General features: G+C 36.1%; 1 protein-coding gene across 1 annotated transcript in view; it reads left to right on the top strand.

Moving 5' to 3' along the window:
* dhx38 (DEAH (Asp-Glu-Ala-His) box polypeptide 38) overlaps nt 1–22,338 on the top strand; it is an 85,240-nt gene extending 62,902 nt beyond the window's left edge. The window contains 2 exon segments of the mRNA XM_052028728.1: nt 4,912–5,033; nt 19,365–22,338. Of these exon segments, the coding sequence (XP_051884688.1) occupies nt 4,912–5,033; nt 19,365–19,449 (207 nt within the window). The 3' untranslated portion in view covers nt 19,450–22,338.
* Nucleotides 22,339–22,925: the final 587 nt, after the last annotated feature.

Raw genomic sequence — 22,925 nt, 5'->3', positions numbered from 1 at the left:
TCTTCGATTTAAGTAAAAGCAATTATAATGGTATGATGGAGGAGATGTCTAAGGTGGACTGGGTAAACAAGCTAAAAGAGAGGTCAGTCGAGGAATAGTGGCAGATATTCAAACAGCTTGTCTATAATGCTCAGCAAGAGTTATCCCAGTCAAAAAGAGAAATTCCGTGAAGAAAGAGGCATAATCCATAGTTAACAAAGGAGGTAAAGGATAATGTTAAATTGGAGAGTAGGTGTATACAAAGTGGCAAGGGCTTGTGATGGACCAGAGAACTTTTTAGGATCCAGTAGCAGAAGACTAAAAAGCTCATAAAGAAGTAGGAAGATGAATTTTGAGAGAAAAATTGTTCATAGTGTAAAAACAAACAGTAAAAATTTCTGCGGATATATAAATAGGAAGAGGGCAGCAAAGGTAAGTGTGGGATCTCAAGAGAATGAGGCTGGTGAATTAAGAATAGCAAACAAAGAAATAGCAGAATAAAATTTTTGCGTCCACTTTCACCATGGAGGATATTGCTGGTATCCTAAGATGTCAGAAAGGTAATTTCAAATAATGTGGTAGAACTTGCAAAATCCCAATTACAAGGGAGAAACTTGGGTGAGGTTAAAGATGGACAAGTTCCCAGAACCCGGGCTGCAAGCTAGGATTTCAAGGACTGCAGAGATGGTGGATCCATCGGTTGAAATTTTTCATAAATTGCTAAGCTATGAGAGGGCACCAGAAAATTGGAAACCAATGTGACTTCCTTTTTCAAAAAAGGAGAAAGGCAGAAGGCAGGGAATTACAGGCCAGTTAGTTTAACAGCTATTATTGGCAAGATGCTAGAGTCAAAATCAAACAGGAAATAGCCAATCATTTAGGAAAGCTGAATATTATTAAACCTAGTCAACCTTGTTTTATGAAAGGTAAATTGTATTTGACAGACTTGCTCAACTTCTTTGAAGATGTAATGTGGAGAGTCGATAGAGGGGAACCTGTAGATATAGTATATTTAGATTTCCAAAAGGGATTTGTCAAGGTGCCACATGAGAGGCTGGTGCATAAATTGGGGGAACTGTGTGAGAATGGATTGAAAACTAACTGTCTCATAGAGTTGGAATAAATGGGTCCTTTTCAGACTGGAAGGAAGTAACTAGTAGAGTACTGCAGGGATCAGTTCTTGGTCTGCAGTTGTTTAAAAAAGACTGGCATATGGAGTTTAATGTGGGCAAGTGTGAGGTCAGGCACTTCAGTAAGAGAAATCAAAAGGCAGGTCATTACCAAAATGCAATTGCAAGTGGGTGAAGTACGGAGGGATCGAGGTGTTCTAGTGCATGAATCACAAAAAGCTAGCAGGCAGGTCCAATAAGTAGCTAAGAAGACAACTGGCATTTTGGCCTTCATTGTAAAGGGGTTGGAGTTTAAAAATAGGGAGGTTTTGTTGCAATTGTACAGGGTGTTGGTGAGGCCTCACCTGGAGTACTGGTCTCAGTTTTGGTCCCATTACCTTAAACAAAACATATAGTAACAGTGGAGACAACACAAAGGAGATTCACCAGGCTAATTCATGGGATGAGAGGGTTGCCCTACCAAGAGAGACTAAATAGTTTGGCCCTGTATCCCTTTAGTTTAGAAGAATGAAGGGTGACATATTTGAACATATAAGATCTGAAGGGGCCTTGACAGGGCACGTTGTGGGACGTTTTCATTGGTGGGAGAGTCATGAGCATGGGGACGTAACTACAAGATAAGGGGCTGGTCATTTAAAACTGAGGTATGTAGAATTTTTTTCTCGCAGAGGGTAGTGAATCTTAGGAATCCTCTGCCCCAGCGAGTTGTGGAAGCTGGATCATTAGAAGTATTTAAAGTGGAGATGACTGAAAGAAGGGTCTTGACTGTTTATTTCCCTCCATAGATGCTGCCTGACCTGCAGAGTTGTGTTGCTGGGTGTTTTTAGATGGAAGAAGGTGTACAGGTTTATACACAAAATGCTGGAGGAACTCAGCAGGTCAGGCCCAATGAAGGGTCTCAACCTGAAATGTCGACTGTTTATTTCCCTCCATAGATGCTGCCTGACCTGCTGAGTTCCTGCAGCATTTTGTGTGTATTGCTCCAGATTCCAGCATCTGCAGAATATCTTGTGCACAGTGGTGTTTTCAAGGAGCTGGGATTAGGATCATTGTCAGATATAAATATTGACATCTTGGATTTTGGGTATACAGGGTGTCAATTTAATATTTCCAGTTAATGAGAAATATCTCAGAAATATTGCAAACAATAAGTAAGTTTGCGATTGTCAGTGCTATCCTGGTGAAATGTGCAGACGTTTAGCAGGGTGTGTACCAATTGAAATTTCTGATCATGGCACGTAGATTTTATCTGTGAGATTTGCTTGAATCTCATTTTGTTTTACCACTTTTTTTGATAATCCTTTAATATCAATAGCGACAATAAACATGGGAACATGCCTGTATTTTATAACTGGGGGAAAAAGTTAACATGTTAAATGGTAATTGTACTGGCAGGGCTTCTAGCCACTAGGTGGAGGTATGGCAAAGCTGTAATTACAGACCATTAGTCTCTGGCAGTGTGTATGGCAGTTTGTCCTGCCCCATTTGGAATTGGTCCTTTTTCCTGGAGTTTTTGTGCAATTTTAATTTTTTTAAATTTTGGTTTGATAATTGTTTTTATTTCTATTTCCTTGACCTGATTATGTTGCATTTGCATAATTTGATTTTCTCTTCATTTCTCCCCACTACCCCCTGAATCTACACTGACTCCCATTTAAGTAATGACTTGATTTTGTAACTCTTATTTTCAAGCTTATCGACATCCTCACCCCTTCTTCCCTTTATGATCTTCCACATCCCCAAAATCATCTGAAATATCTGAACTCCTTTAATTTAGGCCTTTTGTTCTTCCCTAAATTGGCCTTTTGTTCTTCCCTAAATTGGCAGTCATGCCTTTGACTACTTCACTCTAAGCTCTTGAACTTTTTTGAGGCACTCATTTAAACCTTATCATTTATTTTATGTGGCCCAGTGCCACTTTTTGTTTTATGATGCCTCCATGAAGCAACTTGGAGTATTTTGAAAATTGTTATTATTTAGGGTGCTGATTTTGCAGTTTACCTTCCTGTCCTTGAATCTAGCCTGTTCCTGGTGCTACTCTCAGAATCTAATGTGATACCTGGCATTTAACTTTTTTTATTGACTTCCAAAGATAACTATCCTGTTGAACCTAGCACATATCCTCTGATGATTCATACCATCCATGTAACTGTAACTTGCATTTGGTGCAACTTCCATCCCTCACAGTCTACCTTGGTCTCCTTTTCAATCCCTTCGCTACTGGGAGTGAACTGCCTACGTTCTATCGGTACACTGGCGCTTCCATTCTGAGTGTGTGGTTCTGTTTTCTTTTGGCTTGCCAGCACTCTTCCCTAGCTCATTTCCATGAATCACCTGTCTTCAGTCTTGTCTTTATCTCTCAAGATGTAAGGGAAATTGTGTAACCAGGGTGACAAATAAAAAAGGACCAAGAGGATAATTTGATCAGGACTGTAGACCAGGTCCTAGGTTACTTATTTCTGCATGTCATTACCAAAATATATGTGATGGTTATGTGTTCACTGTATGAGAAAACTTATTGCCCAATATCATTCTAGTCTAATTTAATCTTCCTGTTTTAAATGATATTAAAATAACATGTTAATTTTTGGTTCATTGCGAGTGCTAGTATTTGAAAGTGAGCTAAGCATATATTCATCCAGTTACTGGTACTTGTTTTGCTTCTTTTTCACCATGTTCCTACATCCTAAGGTGAGAGGGGGTAGGTTCAGAACAGATGTGAGGGGTATGTTTTTTACTGAGAGAGTGGTGGATGCCTGGAATGCGTCGCCTGATAGGGTGATGAAGGCAAATTCATTGGGGGCTTTTAAGAGGGGCTTGGATGGGTACATGAATGAGAGGAAAATAGAAGGATATGGGCATTCTGTAGGAGGGAATAGCTATGTTGGCACAACATTGTGGGCTGATGGGCCTGTTCTGTGCTGTACTGTTCCATGTTCTATCTTATGTTTAAAAGCTGTTGGTAAGGGATAGTTTGGGCTGGATATTTTTGTGTCTTCTCTTAATGACATTATGAAAACCTACTGCTTCTATTTGATGAGACGTCACAGGAGCTTGAAGTTGGAGCTCGACCAGATAGACAATGGAAGGACCAAAAATGGGGGAAAATGCATATGATTGAAATCTGAAATAAAACAGAGTGCTAGAGATACTCAGCAAGTCAGGTGATATCTCTGGAAAGGGAAGCAGAATTGATGTTTCAGGTCAAAGACCTATCATCAGAACGGAAATGGTTCTGATAAAGGTCTTTGACCTGAAACATTAATTCTGTTTTCCCTTTCCACATCTGCCGCCTGACCTGCTCAGCATTTCTAGCACTTTGTTTTTATCTTGGGTATGGGGTGAATATTTCCTCAGACTGGGGGTTTGTAATCTCAAAATAAAGTGAGTTATTTAAAGAAGCAAAGTCAGAAATTAGTTACAGGCAGGCTAATGTTTTTTTAGCCAATAATTCTGTGCATTTTTATTTGGAATGGAGCAAAATCTATAATTTGGATCTTTAATGATGGACAAACCTCTCCCCATTTCTAAAACCAATATATCAGAGAGAAAATTTGATGAAATAAAATTGGGTAAGTCAGAAAAGCACATAGCATTGATTTATTACATCTCTAAACTAAATTCAGAAAATTACAATCTTGTTCCTGTCATGGTGCATAAGTTGTGCTGCAGTCAGCAAAGTATTGAAGTGGGAGACGCTGAATATTTATTCTCCAGAGATCGGTATGGGATATTACATTGGCTGTGTTTGTGCTTTAAAATGATCCTTGAATTATTATGCATTTTAATGATAATCAAAAAGGAGAATCGTCGACGTGCCAAAGAGGAATTGTCATCCATGGAGGAAGAAATGGCAATGGCACAGGAACAGCTTCGGGCACGGAAGGAAGAACAGGAAAAAAAGAATATTCTGAATAGTGTGAGGTAGGGGTCATTTTATATTTACTCCTAAAGTATTCTGTTGATGTTGTTTAATGGTTTTGTTAGCAGTTTTTAAAATATTGAATGTGGCCATAAGCTTCAAAGAGCAAGCTATCAATGGAAATTTCATTATAGCCTCAACTATAAATGAATTCACCTGTTAGTGACTTGACAGCACTGCCTTTGCTTTGTATATCTCATTTTCCTGTAATCTGTTTATCAATTCAACAGCATTTGGTATTTAAAATAATCTATAAAGCAATCAAAATGTGTTCGATAATTTTATTTTCAAATAGAGAATTAAATCTTATAAGATGTGATTTTTTAAAAAAATACATATATACACACCAGTTCTTGTAATCCTCTTCTACTCTAAGCTGTTGGCATAAAATTGCTGCTTTGACTTTTCAAAATTTTCAGAGTAGCTCGAGAAAATAAATGGCAAATTGAGATTTTATATGCAGGCTTTAGGATTTGAACTGAACATTTGCAGATAATAAAGATTTGCAATAGATTTTCTGCATGATGTCCAGTATAATGCAGATTTTCTTGATTTTGGAAAACATTTTTCTTGAATTTTATTTTTGATTTTAATGCAACTATTGGAAAATACTCTGATTTGTTGCTATCTTTTCCATGTACGATCTACAGAGGGCGCCACAGTTTCATTAGTGCACATGTAAGTTTCAGAATCCCAAGCAGTTGTTAGGGTAATCTTTAAGAAACACATTTTTGTATTTGCTGAAAAATAAAATTATTGAATGTGCTTCTAAATTTAAAGTATGGGGGAAAACAAAACGTGGATTTAAGTAGGTTCCTTAACGTGTGGAGTATTTCACCAAGTTCTTCACCAAGGGATGCATTTAAGTGCAGGTGTCATTGCAACACCTATTTAGTACAGAGAAAGATCCTACAAAATGAAATGTGATTGACTTTCCTGTTGGAGATGTTTTTGTGGGATGAGTTTTGGTTTAAGCATTGGGGGAAAACTTCCTTTTTAACAGATTTTGTAGGATCTTCCATTTGAACATTCAGGACTTCGAAGTAACTGCTTTTTTGAGAGATGGTTCTTCAGGCTAGCAAAGGGAGAACTCTCCTTTTGTATTGTGGTCTATAATAGGAACTATAGAAATTTGACAAGGATCTCCACACTGGATTTCCATAATGCAATATTTCACATTCTTCTAAACCAGTATTTTTAAAGATATAGTGATTTTTATTTTACAGGTATAAATAGAATGGTCACTCTGAAGCAGGAAACACCATAGTTTTTAAAGACATGTTAACTCTAAATTTAGAGTTAAGTTTGTGTTTCCTAGCTGATTTTTCTTGAATAGATTACTTTGATGTTACCATCAGAGTCTATTCATATGGAAATGCCCAGAGAACAAAAGATTAGTTTTATTTACTATTAAAGCCTGAAATCTAGTGTAGTAAATGCTGCCCTGGCACTCCTAGGAACTGAAAATGAAATCCCAATTCACAATCCAGCTGACAGCAGAAGTTCCTTTTTTTAACAACTCCCCATTTTCCTGTTGATTCTCTATTAATGCTTTGTTTTCTCTGCTTTTTCTCTCAGATTTAGTATTGCTCTTTTTCTAACATTCTCTGTTTTCCCACAGTTCTGCTTGTCAGTTTTGTATCTGCTTTTGTATTCTTTTCTGCTTTTAATGTCTGTGGACATCTTTGTGTTAAATTACACCATTTTTATTTAGTTATTTAAGGCTTAATAGCCTGCATTATTTTTTGCTTCATTAAGATAATCATGTATTTGCAATAACGGCAAATATAGAGTGAGAATGCAAACAAAAGAACATAAAATTTGGTAAATGTAGTGCGATAGGACATGCTTGGCAGGTCAGCTTGTGGTAATGGTGAGAGTAAAACTGGGCCTATATCACAGATGGACTGGCCAGTTCTGATCCAGACAGAGAAAACGAGTTAGCTAAAATTGATATGAAAACGAGAAGGTGCCCTGTGTCCAGAAGATGAGTTGCTTTTCCTCATGTTTATGTTGGATGTTATTATAACATTGGAATTGGTTTATTATTGTCACTTGTAGCAAGGTACAGTGAAAATCTTGTCTTACATACCATTCCTACAGATCAATTCATTACACAGTGCTTTGAGATAGTACAAGTTAAAATAATACAGAATGCAGAATAAAGTGTCACAGCTACAGAGAAAGTGCAGTGCAGGTAGACAATAAAGTGCAAGGTCATAATGTGGTAGATTGTGAGGTCAAGAGTGCATCTTATCGTATTAGGGAATTGTTCAATAGTCTTATAACAATGGGATGGAAGCTTTCCTTGAGCCTGCTGGTATGTCCTTTCAGGCTTTTATATTTTCTGCCCGATGGGAGAGGGGAGAAGAGAGAATGTTCGGGTGGGTGCGGTAGTTGATTATGCTGGCTGCTTTATCAAGGCAGCGAGAAGTGCAGTCAAAGTCCATGGAGGGGAGGCTGGTTTCTGTGATGTGCTGAGCTGTGTCCACAACACTCTGCAGTTTCTTGCAGTCATGGGCAGAGCAGTTACCATACCAAGCTGTGATGTATCCAGATAGGATGCTTTCTGTGGTGCATCGATAAAAATTGGTGAGGGTCAAAGGGGACATGCCAAATTTCTTTAACCTCCTGAGGAAGTAGAGGTGCTGGTGATCTTTCTTGGCCATGGCATCTATGTGGTTGGACCAGGACAGGCTATTGGTGATGTTCATTCCTAGAAGCTCTCAACTCTCTTGGCCTCAGCACCGTTGATCTAGACAGGAACATGTGCACTGCCTGCTTTCCTGAAGTCAATGACCAGTTATTTTGTTTTTCTGACATTGAAGGAAAGGTTGTTGTTATGACACCATGTCACTAAGCTCTCTATCTCCTTGCTGTATGCCGACTCATTGCTACTTAAGATGTGGCCCACCATGGTGGTATTATCTGCAAACTTGTAGATGGAGTTAGAGCAGAATCTGGCCATGAAGTCATGAGTGTATTGGGAGTAGAGTAGGGGGCTAAGGACACAGCCTTGTGGGGCACCAGTGTGGAGAATAATCATGCCGGAGGTGTTGCTGCCTATCCTTACTGATTATAGTCTGTTGGTCAGGAAGTCAAGGATTCATTTGCAGAGGGAGGTGTTGAGTCCCAGGTCTTGGAGTTTTGTGATGAATTTGCTTGGAATTATAGTATTGAAGGTGGAGCTGTAGTTAATAAACAATAGTCTAACATAGGTGTCTTTACTGTCCAGATGCTTCAGGGATGAGTGTAGGGCCAGGGAGATGGTGTCTGCTGTAGACCTTTGTTGATGGTAGGTGAATTGCATTGGGTCGAGGTTTTCTGCGAGGCTGGAGTTAATGTGTGCCTCCCAAAGCACTTCACGTTGGTGGATATAAGAGCCACCGGGTCTTAGTCATTCAGGCACATTACCTTGTTTTTCTTAGGTACTGGGATGATAGTGGTCTTAAAGCAGATTGAAGCAGTGCAGGAGGCCACAGACAGATAGATCAGAGTGGGATGGAGAACTGAGCTGGCAGGCAACAGGAACCTCAGGATTGCCTCATGGACTAAATGCAGGTACTCGGCAAAGTGGTCACACAATCTGTCATTGTATTCTTCAGTGTAGAGGAGATCACATTGTGAATACTAAATGCAGTGCACTGAATTGGAAGAAATGCAGATGAATCACTTCCTCACTTGGAAGGGTTGTTTGGGCTGACTGGATGGCCTCCTTTACAGCTCACTTCCATGGCAAACCTGGCCTCACCTTATCAGAGATATTCCCTTTGTCCTATCTCTAACTTTCTCTTCAACTTAAACCCAACTTTTCTTTCCTTCCCAGTTCTGAAGGTGTTGCACCTAAATTATTGACTTTGTTTCTATTTCTACTGATGATGGCTGATTTGCTGTGTGTTTCCTGCAATTTCTGTTTTGATTTTGGATTTCCAGCATTTGCAGTTTTTTTAAAATTATCATGAATTATATTCACTTCCATATGGGAAATGAAGAGCATAACAGGGGTGGCATCCTAATTGCTCATCCTTTTTGAGCAGTCATGAGCCAGGGATTTGCAGGAATTGGTGAGGATGTTGCTTTTTTTTGAAGGGTGTCTTGAGCATATCGTTGAATTTTTAAAAAAAAAATCTGTCCATCTGATAATCTTAATAAGATGCTGAGTGAGCGGACATTTTTCCCTGCAGGTTGTTATTGTAGATTAGGCCTGTGTGCATTCTGCGACAGAAATGGTACTGGAAGAGCTTGCAAGCAAGTCTCTCTACTGGGAAGATTGTATAATGGAGAGACTGAAATAGGGAAAAATGAATGTGAAATATACATCTTAAAAAAAGGTAGTTACATTTTCAAAAATCTTCTGCAAATAACTTAAATCAAACACAAAAAATTACAAAGCAATTTTTCAAAGTATTATAGCAGAATTAAATTGATCTGTTATGTCTGCCAATTGCAGCATATTGCTATGACGTGCCATGGTGAGAGATTTTCATCTCAACTATGCTGCTGAGTTTCAGGGAGAAACTGCTGTTTACACTAAAAGAGACAATCTAAGCACCTGGTGTTCCTCTGGAACACTTCTGAACATTTGTAAGAGTTCTGAGATCAGATTGGTTACCCCTTGCAGATGAAAAATAATGTATGAACTTAAAACCAGGGATGAAAGTTAAATATTTCCTCCAGTTTGGATATGTTTTGATGAACCTTTTTGAGAGATCGAGCATCGAATAGTTGATCATTCCCAGAATGTTTATAGCTGTTTTAGATGCCTCTTCTGGAAAACCTGTAAATAGTCTAGGATGGGTTTTGGGAGAAATCACTGTTTAGTATTTTGTTCTGACATAACAAATAGAATGAATTAGTCTGTGTCTTACTGGTTAGTGATCAACTCAATACTGCACTTTGGGGAGGGGAAGGTAATTAACAATCTAGAGAATTAGAAAAAAACTCCCAATTAGCCTGATATTTTACATTTGTATGGTGGTTGCAAAATTTCATGCAGTTGAAAGGGAAGTTACAACTAGCAACTTATCGGTTTATCACAGAGCATTTTCCTCAAAAGAAATTTGCAAGGAGACAATCATTTTGTTTTCTTTCACAGAATGGCAGCAGATGTGAGTTATTTTCATGTAAGAGTTGGTCTTTCACATAAATGAAAAATTGTCCAGACCTTACTGTCATTTGAGATATTCTTTGTATTCTGTTGGAGTGAATGATACCTTTAGTTTTGGTACATTCTTTTAATAACTCTAGTATGCAGTACACGACCTGCCAGTCATTAAATAATGTGTGCATAAATACTTATTCATGTCCAAATAAATATCCATCAAGATTACATTAATCTTGTCACTTATTCAGAAAACACTGCAAATAGTTCTTGTTATGTTATATTTCAAAAAAAAACAAAACAAAGTGAGACTTCAAATTTACAGCAATGAAATACACTCAGAGAGCATTTGGCTTTTTTTATTAATACACAAAAATAATGCTATATTGAGCTACTAAACACAGAAATTTCATGACAAATTATAAACTTGTACATCCAGTAGGATCAATCTACAAATTCCAAAGAAGAGGATAATCCAGTTGGAGAGCCAGTATGTTTAGAAATTAATGAAATCAACCATAAATCAGAATCTGCTGAAATATTTGACTAAAATTAAATAGGAGTTGAAAGAACTAAACTAATGGAACTACTATGTCTTTCAACATGTAGCAACATATATTACAAATGGGGAATTTGTTATATAGGTAATGAGAATGAATAATAGTAATCCAGTTTGAAAATGGAAATGTATCAGCAATTTTGTTTGTTCTTGATCTTAAGGTTTTTCTGTACATCTTTTGCTGTTTTGTTTATTGGGGAAAACAACTTTTGTGCCTAGAATGCAGAGCAACCAGTCCTTTTAGCTGAGCACTGGCATGTTCATGGGACCACAGCTATTGACCCATCCATTTTTTTTTATAATTTCTGGTCGAGGGGTACCACATCCTCTGCCTGGTAACAATACATTGGAATACACCAGTGTTCTACTGCACTGAGATTTTTTTTGTATCCTTAACATATTACTAATCAAATTGAGGTTATGTAACCCTTTCTTGTGACCCTTGATCTGTGCAGAGTTTGTGCCTGAATTCAGCACAATAGCTTTTCCAATTCTTTGACAAGAGTGCCTTGCATTGATATGGAATTAAATTAACTTTTTTAACACCCATTGAATTGAGACTTAACTGACATTAACCTATCATTAATCTGCTTTTGTACTTGAAGCAAATGTAGTTAGTGTTTTGCACATTATACCCTTATTTTGAAATTAAAGACAGATATTAATCCTCTTTAATGTGTATGCGAACTGCCTGTGACCTTAATATAGCAACTAAATATGTGGATTTGTGTGATATATTTTTGATTAAAAAGACAGATCAATGGAAGTAACTCAGTGTACAGACTAATTAATCAAATAATTTATCTGCATCTTAGAATTATATCTTGGTGAGTCAAAATATTTCAGACATTTCAGTATTGACAGTATTGTTGATTGGAATTTCTTCATTTGGAATAATATAATTAAAAATTTGTGTCATCAGTTGTTTCCCAATGATCCCACATTCAAATGCAAATATTGTAATTGTCAGGTGAGTAGATTTCATTTCCACCATGTAATATGGCAGTAGCCTGATTAGTTTAAATTATGCAGTCCACAGTAAGAATCTAACAAAGGAAGGAATTAGTTAATTATTGCTGAGTTTCAGCACTGTTAAAATTTGTATTGTAAGGGCATTTTATAGATATCTTTACAAAAAAACTAATCAAAATGAATTTAGTTGTATAAACCAATATTTGGTTTGAATTTTCTGGTTTAGGTAGCTGATGTTGCCTAAGATCATTGTTATAGTATTTCCAGTGACTTTATTGATAACTTATTGCATATACTGTAGAATTGTCCAGTCTTTGGAATCCAGCCGAACTTCATTGTTGTGACTTTTGGCTTAAATGAAATATGTTCGAGCTGTAGAAGTAACCTCCCAATGGACTTGAATCCAAAATAACTTTTGCAATTCTTTCAAAGATCATGGACATTGTCTGTATGTAGGATTCTGAAACCCCATCTCCTGGAATACATTTTTTCTTGCCCCTCCATTTTGATATCAGCAGGGTACGAGAGTGTGCATATAATATATGGGAAATTTGTTACGGACTTCTTATTTGCCAGGGCATTCAAATCATCCTGTTTCCAACCCTTCTCTCTGCCCCCACCACCCTCCCAAACACCACCAGCGCCACCATCACCACCCTGCTACCATACATAACCAGCATTTTTGTGGTTCTTAACAATCGCCTTATCAAGGAGTGCTAGCTAAGTCAGTATTTACAAATTCAAAATTATTTTATTGTTATCTTAAAATTGACTTAAGGACGTCTGGAAAAATGAGAACCATTTGTTCCTGGGGACGGCCTGTATACCTTTTGAAATAAAACCAATAAGTTCAGTCCTTTTTTAAAAATTAAGAGTTCTAAAGCATTCTTAATATTCAATTTGCTGCACAATTTTGACTCACTATCATTTTGCATTTAAAATAATCAGAACAAATAAATTGCACAGATGTGCAATTTTACAATTCCCACCAATGGTTGTTTACTTGCTTTTCCTTCTAGTAATTAAGCTCATGTTTTCGTGTTTTTTTCTATGAACAGGGCAATAGTATTGAAATACTTTAATAAAGCTGTGGAACTGAGTGAAATTGGAGAAAGATTGGTCAACCTGCCAGCCAGGAGCATTTTGTGCAATTTTCAGTTCTCTGCAAGATAGTTAGTAAGCTTCCTAGCCAAAAAAAACACCATAGAGTCTGGAAGAAGACATTTTGTTCATGGATGATATGGTGAAAATCTAATAGGATAAAAATTGATAAAAATAGATTTAACTTGATGATAAAAATAGATTTAACTTTGATGTAAATATATTAATCTTCTGATTCAGACTTTCATTTTAAGCACATCTTTCTGAACATCCCAGTTATGACCTTTATGACAAACATTATTCAAAATGTACATAAAATGTAATTAATTATGCATGCAGAGTTAATGTTTGAAGTATGGTTTTGACACAATTTAATGTAAATATTTTAAATATTCATCCTTATATCATTGCTTTATCGTCAGCCTTTAAGATTTGTAATTATACTTCATAACATTCTTGAGACCAAGCTGTTGTTAATTTATTAACCGAAAAACATTAGAGATTTGTGGACATTTTTCATGTAATATTGTGGCTGTCTACCGTTGTCAGGTGGCCATCAGTAGTCGCACTTCTAAATATAACTGAGAGAGAGCATGCATAGAGCAGACTCTGATTTACCAAATTGAATAGAAACAATATCTCACACAAAAATTGCTGGAGGATCTGTCTGGCTTTTTCTTGGAGAACATAATTGTTCTGGTGACTTTCATCTTGGTTTTGATAGATTCCTTTAATGCAGTACCTCCTCCCCTCTTTTTCCCCCTCTCTCAAGTGAATGAAATAATAGCCTGCCATTTCTGGGCAAGAGAGATAAGAGCAATATTCTCTGATTCTATAGTCACCCAATATTGAATATAAAACACTACAGACCCTTTTTGAACTGTTTTTTTTGGAGAAGGTCACCTATAGGGGTCACTGATGCAATACCAAATTATGATGCATTAAAAATGTGCAATAATTGCATACCAAATGTGTTTTGTAGATTTGCGGCTAAGTTCATTCATTTATCAAGGATGTTCAGTTAACCAGACACTCTCACAAATATGAATACAATATCTATATTTTGTAGGAATCTTTCACCTGTATGCATGAAAAGAAAAATGATATTCCTTTATTATAAAGCTATCAGAGCTGCTAAAATGGAAAACCAAGCAAAATACATTGCAGAATATTGTGCAAGTGATGAAAATATGTGACTTGTAATCATTGTAAATTGTAAAGCAAATTATTCCAGTTCATCAGTTAATAAGTCAACAGTGGTGAATTAGATAAGAAACCGGTTCTAGATTTTCACTTTTCCTTTACTTAGCAGTAATTCAGAGAACATAGTAGTGATTGATAATTTGAAAGTTATGAAGGCCTGCCTTGTTCAAAAAGGAGATGACACTGCCTGGTTAGATGCCATTCCTTTTATAATCTGTAACTGACATTCAACTTGGCTGTGGGGTGGGGGGGGGCATTGATGGGCTTTCTACATGAGAACTTATTTTTCATGGAGCTTGATTTAATTTGGACCTATTTTATGCTGTTTTCCTTGTTTTTTGTTTCCTGCTTCATTTTCCAATATATTAACTATTCTGTAATCCATTTGTGAGAATAAAAAAAATAAGTGTGCATATGTGTTACATGTGTACCTTGTCATCACCAACCAACTATATTCTGTTTGATTGTACACTGCTCCCCTTCTCCCTTATGTGAAATTGTGACAATCAATGGAACCAGTAATCAACCCTAAAGTCTTTTTGAAACCATTACTTGGTGTCAGTGTGTTCACTGAACAATTGTTAGATATGCTAATCTTTAGCTGCTTTCATTTAGCATAAACTTGAAAAATAACTAAGGCTTTAATTCTTAAATGTATTTTGGACATACATTTGTGGAGTTTCATGCTGTATTTAGTCATATTTTTCTATAATTTCCACAATATATTCTTGTTCATTTTATTTAAACATAGAAAAATTAACATGCTTGTTTAATCTTTTTAACACTTTGAAAAACCTAGAATTCAAAACATCTAATGTCTGATAAGGTAAAATGAAATAATAGTGATGTAAAGTTTGGCACATTATTTCCTGTTACTTTTGATGGTTAAAATGTCTTTGTATCTTCGTTTTTTTCCTACCTTATTAGTTAATGAGCCCCTCAATTCTAGTCACTACACCCTGAAGTTACTTAGTCTGAGTATAGAGGGCCTGAGTTGCTGGCCCAATATGTCCCAGACTCCAGCTGAGGCAGGCTCGCCAATGTTGAACTGAAGCAGTCACTTTCCTGTATGTCTTTGACAGCTGGCAAAGCTAGAGGTGAAAATTTGCTGGCTGGCAAAACTCTAAGAGGTTTTAAATATTTCTGACAGATTATGTACAGCATTTTCTATTTTATTTCAGACTTGCAGCATCTGGAATATTTTATAATTTAAAGAAAATAAACCAATTGCACAAAAATAATTAAAAATAATTTCCTTTTCCTTCCCTGGAACCCTGCATTCACTTGAAGTTAGCCAGGTCTAAGATCCAAGAATTGAATTCCCCAGCTTAAATGCTGTAAATTTTGAGGGGCAGATGCAGCACTCAGTATCATTCGGTATCTTTAAGACTTCTTCAGTGCATAAGTCCTGGATTTGTGCCATTTAAATGGGAAATTGATACAAATCTGTTTGCAGCTCTTGGCATTTACTGGAAAAATCCAGGCCATTGAATTCTTTTAGTCTTGTGTTGTCTTATGTTATGGACTGAATTCAATTGGCTGCACCGAATGGAAGGTTTGACTTTAAAATTTTAATATCTGCAAGAAGAATTCCACTTCAAAATGTCTTCCTTTTTTCACTGACTTCCCTCAAATTATTTCATGTGCTCTGGTACACTTACTAGGGTGTTGGTAGACCTCTCAGTATGTAAGCTAAGTGGCTACTTCATGTGCTTGCTCAGAATATGTATGTTGTGTAGTGGAGACATTGCTCATGAGTTGGTTCTCTTGTTCAATGTGGACTAGAAGAGGAGTGGGGTGGGGTGGTCTTTGGTTGTGATAAGGAATTGAGCCACTGGACATTTCTTCCAACAACTTTGACCTTTCTTTAACAGAGGGCAGCTGATGCCAACTGTATTATCTTTATTGCCAGTCTTCCCAATAATTGGTTAGACCATTACCTTTTTGGGTTGTCTGGGACCTTTATTCATTCTTATCAACCTGAAGGCTTAAGTCAATTGACACACCAAGCCATCAGAAAGCAAGCAATCTTTACAGGTTCAGCAATATTCCATGATAATATAAAATTCTGACTTGTTGGATTTTTTGTTCCTCCTCGCACCATAACCTGACATCCTGAATTCAGCTGGAAAGGTTAGAAGAATGCTGATGAAGTGATGCCATCAACAAAAAAAAACATATCCAACGTTGGTGCGCTCCCTTCAGTTTTGATTTTGTTACCAGCAATGAAGTACGTTGAAGGATGTTTTTTTCAACACATAAAGCTCATTAAACAATTTCTTTTTGTGCTGAGACAACAATTTGTACCTATTATTTGAGTTATTGTGTTATCTGCAGAAAGTCTCTAGCAACTTTAACAAAATGAGGTTCATAAATAAATCAAGGTAAAATTGTATTTTGTTATAAATTGGGTCAGTATTTGGTACAGTATGAATGAAAGCTTAGTTATGAAACTTTAGCTTTTTTGCATTATACAAAATATTGAAATTGTAACTGATCATTAAGTGTTTGAACATTGAACTTTCTAATTAAAGCCATACCCAGTTGATTTATCAATCACATTTCATTAAAATTCCTGAATACTTCCTTCAATAGGAATGTAGTAAAAAACAGTGTTGGTTCAATGGGCTGTGTAAAATGCATAATAGCCTTTATTGGAAGAATTGTGTGACAAAAGTCAGTGAATATAATTCTCTTCAGCCTTTGTTCACCTTTGACTGATACAATGCCAGATGCGACTTTTTTTCTGGCTAGGCTTTAAGAATTTCTGGTGTGTGACTCCAGTTAAAAAGAAAAGAGACATGTACTTGTGCAGTAGTTTTCATTTCCCTTGTAGACTATCCCAAAGCATTTTGTGCCCAATGAAGTATTTTTTTCAACTGTAGTTATATTTGCAGTGTAAGAAATCAATCAGCAGACTCCAACAAACAGCAATGTGATTATGACCAGTAAAAAAAAGTAAGTTATTCTCAATCCCAAGGGACAGCCGAAGAAGAACAAGAAGATGATTATAACCAGATAAGCTTTTTTTTAGAAATGTTGATTGAAGATCAATTATTGGCCACAGAACTGGGGCTAATAATGTTTCTGTGAGATTCTTTATCTACATCTGAAAGTTCAGACCTATGCTTAATAGCTCATCCAAGAGATGGCACCTCTGACAGCACAGCATTTCTTCAATGCTAGATATTTTCATGTTCACCTCCTGGAGAGAATGGAACTTGAAACTAGAATCTCTTGTCATGAGGGGCAAGAGAGCTATAAACTTAATCACCACTGTCACAGTCAAAGTTCCAACCGGATGAGTTCAAATGTGATAGCTTATCACTTAATTGGCAATATAACTGCAAATAACCTAACCAGTTGCCTCTATGGATAATTTGCTTAGGCAGAATGATGATTGCATTTCTTTGTGTCTGATGCATTCCTCAGCAGATCTGGGGATATTCACTGGTGATGTGGTAGGATAGAATTTCCAATGTGAAATGTGCAGTTAACATTTATGTAATATATTTTCACATCTAATTATGCTTATCAAAGGTGTTAATGCCTAAACAAGAACAATAACAACAGGAGTGTGGTGTGAAGTGTATGTCGACTCACTAGCTTGAATGTTCTTATCTTTGGTATGTAAAATAAAATGTTATCAACTGTACAAGCCCAGTAACGAAATCCAGACACAAACTAAATAATCTGAAAATATCCCAATTATGTGCAATTGGTTCTCTTGTGAGACTAATAAGATATTTTCAAAGACTGTGATATGATTATGAGTTCCTACAGAAAAATGTTGAGAATTAGAAAAATCATTCAAGTCATCCTGAATAGCACTGTTTCACTTTAGACCATGATGCATTAAGCTACTAGCTGGTAAACAAAAAGCTCAGGACTGATGTCGAGTTTGGGATTGATGTCCAAATGCAGTTGTTGTTTGGGAAGAATTTTGATGGCAAAAATATCAGAGTACTTAAAGAAGTGGTTAGATGTTTTGGGGGAGATCATGACGGGAATATAGGCTTGATCAATTAAATGCTCTTTTTAATTTGTTTTGGTGAGCATAGAGAATGAAAAGTATATAACTTTGGAGAGTTGTGCTGAACTTCAGGTAGTTTGCAACCAAGATATGCATAACATGAAGAAATGTAAACTAATGAAACTTAAAATATTAAGTTAGAGATTATGATAGATGAAGCAAAAATACTATGAATACCAGAACTTGGAAGTCAAAGCAGAAAGCGCTGGTAGTCCTCAAAGGGTTAAGCAGCATCTATGAAGAGATAAACAAAGTTAATACTCAATTCAGGTGATAGATCATAGACTCCATCTGACTTGAGCTACTGAATACTTTCAACATTTCTTATTTTTATTGTTTTAGTACTGAGTTACATGGAAGTGATTATTATCCCCATTAATTTACACTACCATTGGTGTTGCAAATGGGACATCCTACAAGTTGTATGTATTGAAAGTTATAAGCATCTTTAATAAAGATGTGGAGGGAAAAAGATGGAATTGGTTGTACACATTAATTCATAGCTTGACGCTAGTGCAAAGCAAACATTTAGATTGTGATGCAATCTAATTTTCTAATTATTTGAACAATGCCTACAAACACGTCTTTACAAACATGCAATATATAAAAATCTTGTCAGCATGCATATCCTATGTTAGCAATTTCATTATAAATTCCTATGTCCACATTGATAATGGAAACTGGCTATGTAAACTGCTGTGTTGTAATTACACCTTTCTTCCAATGATACTGCTGGAACACCTCAATTTTGCATTTTCTGAGTCTGTACTCCACAGAAACTCCTTTTGAGATAATACTTGTATTACGAGTTGTCATGAGCTGTAACAGAGAGAAGATTGCTATTTCTCATTAGCTGTAATAAAACCCTATGCCTTTTTATATGGAAACAGGTATATGATTACATAATAGTACATTAAGAAAATCTTCTTAATGGTTTTTCTTCCTCTCTTTATCCTTTCATCAGTCTTAGGCTGTAACTAATTTGGTGGCTGAGATTGTCCATCTGAACAATATTTACTGACCAGCTATTTTCTATTTTTGGTATTATGCTAGCCATTTACTTATTGCCTGTTATCCATATTGAAATTGAGCAGGAAAACAAAAAAAAACTGCAGACACTTGATAGACAAGATAATTTAATGTAAATGAAAAGAGCAGCCTAATTTGTGTTTTGAACGGGAACTGCAAACTGGAAAAGAAAATTGCCTTATGCAGCTATTCATGTAAATGGATATTATTATAAACACTTTGAACCCAGTAATTAAAGGTGATTTGCCTTGTCTAATTTATACTTTTTCTATGTACCTTTCTGTTTTAATTTGAAGTGAAGAAATATTCCTTATGATTTTGTAATTATTCTATAGGTCAGTCAAGATCTATACCCCTGGGCGGAGGGAACCGGGAACACCAGTGACACCACGCCATACACCAGCACGCTTTGGACTTTGATTGCTTTTTTAAAAAACTTTTGTACAAAAACTGTCCAAATATTCATGTCTTTAAATTTATATTTGTATATTATATGTGAGAGGTAAAATTAATCTACATTTTTCTATTTCTTTAGCAAAACAGAAATTGTGGTTGTTGTGTGGTGTGTAGGTTTTTCATTTTGTTATAGTAAAGTACTAATGATGAATAAATTCAAGTTTATCATCACCATGGAATGCATTCAAGTAGGTGTGACAGCAGTCTTGTTGCAGTCATCATGAGATTTGAGCAGTTGATCTGTGCCCAGAATAGAGCCAACTAACTTTTTTTGCAATGTATATAAGTAACTTGTGCATTCCAATGGATATTTGAGTTATTAATTTTTATGCTGGAATTGTTTCATTGTTCATATTGCTACACATTTTCACACTGATTAGTTCTGTATTTTTAAAAAAAGTTCTTGAAATTTTGTTTCTAGATTAAAATTGATATGTGAAATGACATCATGCAAGGTATTATCAATTGTAATAATCTGAAACATTACCTTTCTTAAGGGGAATAACTGTATAAGAGATTTCTGGCTGGACTGCATTTTAATGCATCTTCATCTAAAAGAGATCCTCTTCTTAACCAACCAATAAGCTTCCTTAAAAGGAAAGGAGATGAGCAGTCCTCAATACCTTAGAATCAACTAAAATAATTTAATCACAAGGGAGAATACTGGATCAAGCTTGGATCTGAAAGTAGAGCATAAATGGTATTTTCCAAGTTTGTGCAGTTGAAACATATTGCACAGACAGTAAGATCTATTAGATATGCTGTATTGTATTGTTTCTTAGACATCTTTTGTTTAAGCAGCCAAAATTTACTTGCATTCCAATTTTTTTTCCCTGCTCTTAAATTTGTCAAGCCAGACAGGTGTTTGTGTGTCAATATTGTGTGAAATGTTCTTTGAGTATAGTTTTGCAAGAACGATATAGCTTTATGCTTTATTAACAAAATGAAGCTGGCTTTCAGTTTGTAACTTGGAGGTTTTAAAAATAAAACAGAAAATGCTGGAAACACTCAGCAGGTTAGGTAACACCCATGGAGAGAGAAACATCGTTAACATTTCAAATCATTAACTTTTCATCGGAACAGGGATTCCTGAAGAGATAAAAATAGTCTTAAGATTGGAAAAAGGTGGGGAGGAAAAGGCTAACTGGAAAAGCTGGAGAGATACATAACAATATATAATGGATAAATAACAATAAGGATAATAAGGCAGGGTAACAAAAGCAGCGAGCTGAAATGTTAACTATGTTTTTCTTTTCATTGATGCCGCCTGTCAGGTGAGCGTTTCTTGAATTTTCTGTTTTTACTTCAGGTTTCATGCACCCTCTGCATTTTGCTTTTGAGAGTTTGTACCCTAATTATATACTCTCAAAAGGTCTTCTGGTGGATTGTTCTGACACTGGAATTCAAAATGCTTGTTGTGATTTAAAAAGAAGCACAGCTAAAAATCTTGGAAACTTTTGTTTAAGTGTTTAAATTTTTTAAACCTATTTGTATGTTCCTAAAGCTACAGACAATAAAATCTCAAGATACTTTTCAACTTCTAATTATTCCTCCCAAAAAATTAAAATTAGTTCTTTAAATATCTAATTTGAGGTTTATATTTTATTCCAATATTTATTACACAGTTTTAACCGTAAACTGGATTGCATCCTCCTCTAACATGCTTATTTCTCTGAACCTCCCTTCATAAATGTGGGCTCTGAATGCCACAGTTAACCTGAGAGAAAATCAAATTTGCTTGACTTTGCCATCAAATTTTAATCTTGCTGAGGTCCCTCCATCCTTAGCAATTGTTCTCACCCAACTGAGTTTTGGTTTTGTGAAACTCTTGTGACACTGGCTTAAGTAAAACAAGGGGTATGTGGTCTTTTACAGTAGGAATCTCATCAAGTTGCACATTTGTACTTGACGGGAGTCTCATCAGATATTGTAGGGGTGCCCTAAGAAATGACCTCTGGCCAAAATTGTCCTCAGAATCCCATTGAAATTCCATTCCAGTTAGCCTCCATTTGTACTGCTGTTGGCCTCAACTCTGTTGTATTTTACTTTTTTTGTACAGTACTGCAGCAGTTCATGCAGCTGCCTAATAGCTGTAGAGAGCCATGTTTGATCCTGATCTTGGGTGCTGTCTGCATGGAGTTAACACATTTTTCCTATGACTGCATGGGGTTTCTTCTAGGTTCTTTTGTTTCCTTCTACATGTCAAAGACATGCTGCTTAATTGGCTACCATAAATTGCCACCTGTGTAGATGGGTGGCAGAAGAATCTGAGTTGAGGGTGGGAGCAGGAATTTGATGCTAGAGGAAAAATGGGATTAGTGTAGCTGGATGCTTGGTGGTTGGCATGGATGTTGTGAGCCAAAAGACTTGTTTCTACACTGTATGACTCTTAATCAGTCAACCTATTTTTAACAAAACTTGAACAATCTTCCATTCATGGAAAATTCATAAGCTGAAACTAACTATGAAAGCAATACCAGTTTTAGAGGAGTTAGAAGAGGTGAAAAAGAGTATGAACTGGTATCATAGTCACAGTAATCAGAATTGATAATTATTGTACAGGTTGGCCAATAGCAATAATGATTATCTGGTAAAATGAGCATAAATTCAGCAGTGGAGAGCATTAACTGTAGCAAAGAAACAGTGGAGAGCACCAGTAACCTGCCAGTTTTTGTATAAACAAAAATGCAGCTTTTTGCATATGGGTATCAGAAACTTTGTGTATGTTTGTGTGAATCAGTTCTTCAATAAATGTAAAAATATTTTATTGTAAAATAAATCCCAGATCTTGTATTCAGAAACTAAGATTGTGAAAATGTGTGAGAATGTTTATCCAATAAATGTGGAATTGTTTTATTGGAAACAAAAATAACTATTGTACATGGTGTTAAATCAGAATAGTATTGACAAGCAATTTTTAACAAAATGGCTCTCTGATAGTGATGTGGACTTGGACCATTGCTTGAAAAGTTCAACATTCATGAACTAGTAGTCACTAATATTACATAAACATTAGACCATAACAAATGAGTATTTAAAAACCCCTTCTGATTTTGTTAGTGGACCATTGTTAATGAATTCTATTGAACTTGCATTTTTTCCTCTCCAGTATTTTAAACCTGCTCTCTGCATTTCTGTATGGTCGACTGTTTTTTCGTGTAGATTCTCTTTGCTTTGTTTGTCTTTTACTGTGCAGCCATGTTGTCATTCTAGGAGTCTGCGGTTTTGCTCCAGAGATTTAGGCCAATGTCCTGAAGCATGCCAGGTGACCTGGAACTTATCAGAATGGACAAATGATTAAGAGAACTTATGTGGGTGCATCTGAAGAAACCAGGTGAATGAAAATGGGGGCTTGTCTCTAGTAGCATTTCTGTAGAAGGTTGATGCTGAGTGTATGCCAGCAGTTGGCCCTTGGGACCCTTTGGGAGTGAAGTTGTCAG

The sequence above is a fragment of the Pristis pectinata genome, chromosome 13, assembly GCF_009764475.1.
Source record: "Pristis pectinata isolate sPriPec2 chromosome 13, sPriPec2.1.pri, whole genome shotgun sequence".
Lineage (NCBI taxonomy): Eukaryota > Metazoa > Chordata > Chondrichthyes > Rhinopristiformes > Pristidae > Pristis > Pristis pectinata.
Note: the sequence above shows the minus strand (reverse complement) of the source record. Positions and strands in the feature narration are given on the sequence as shown.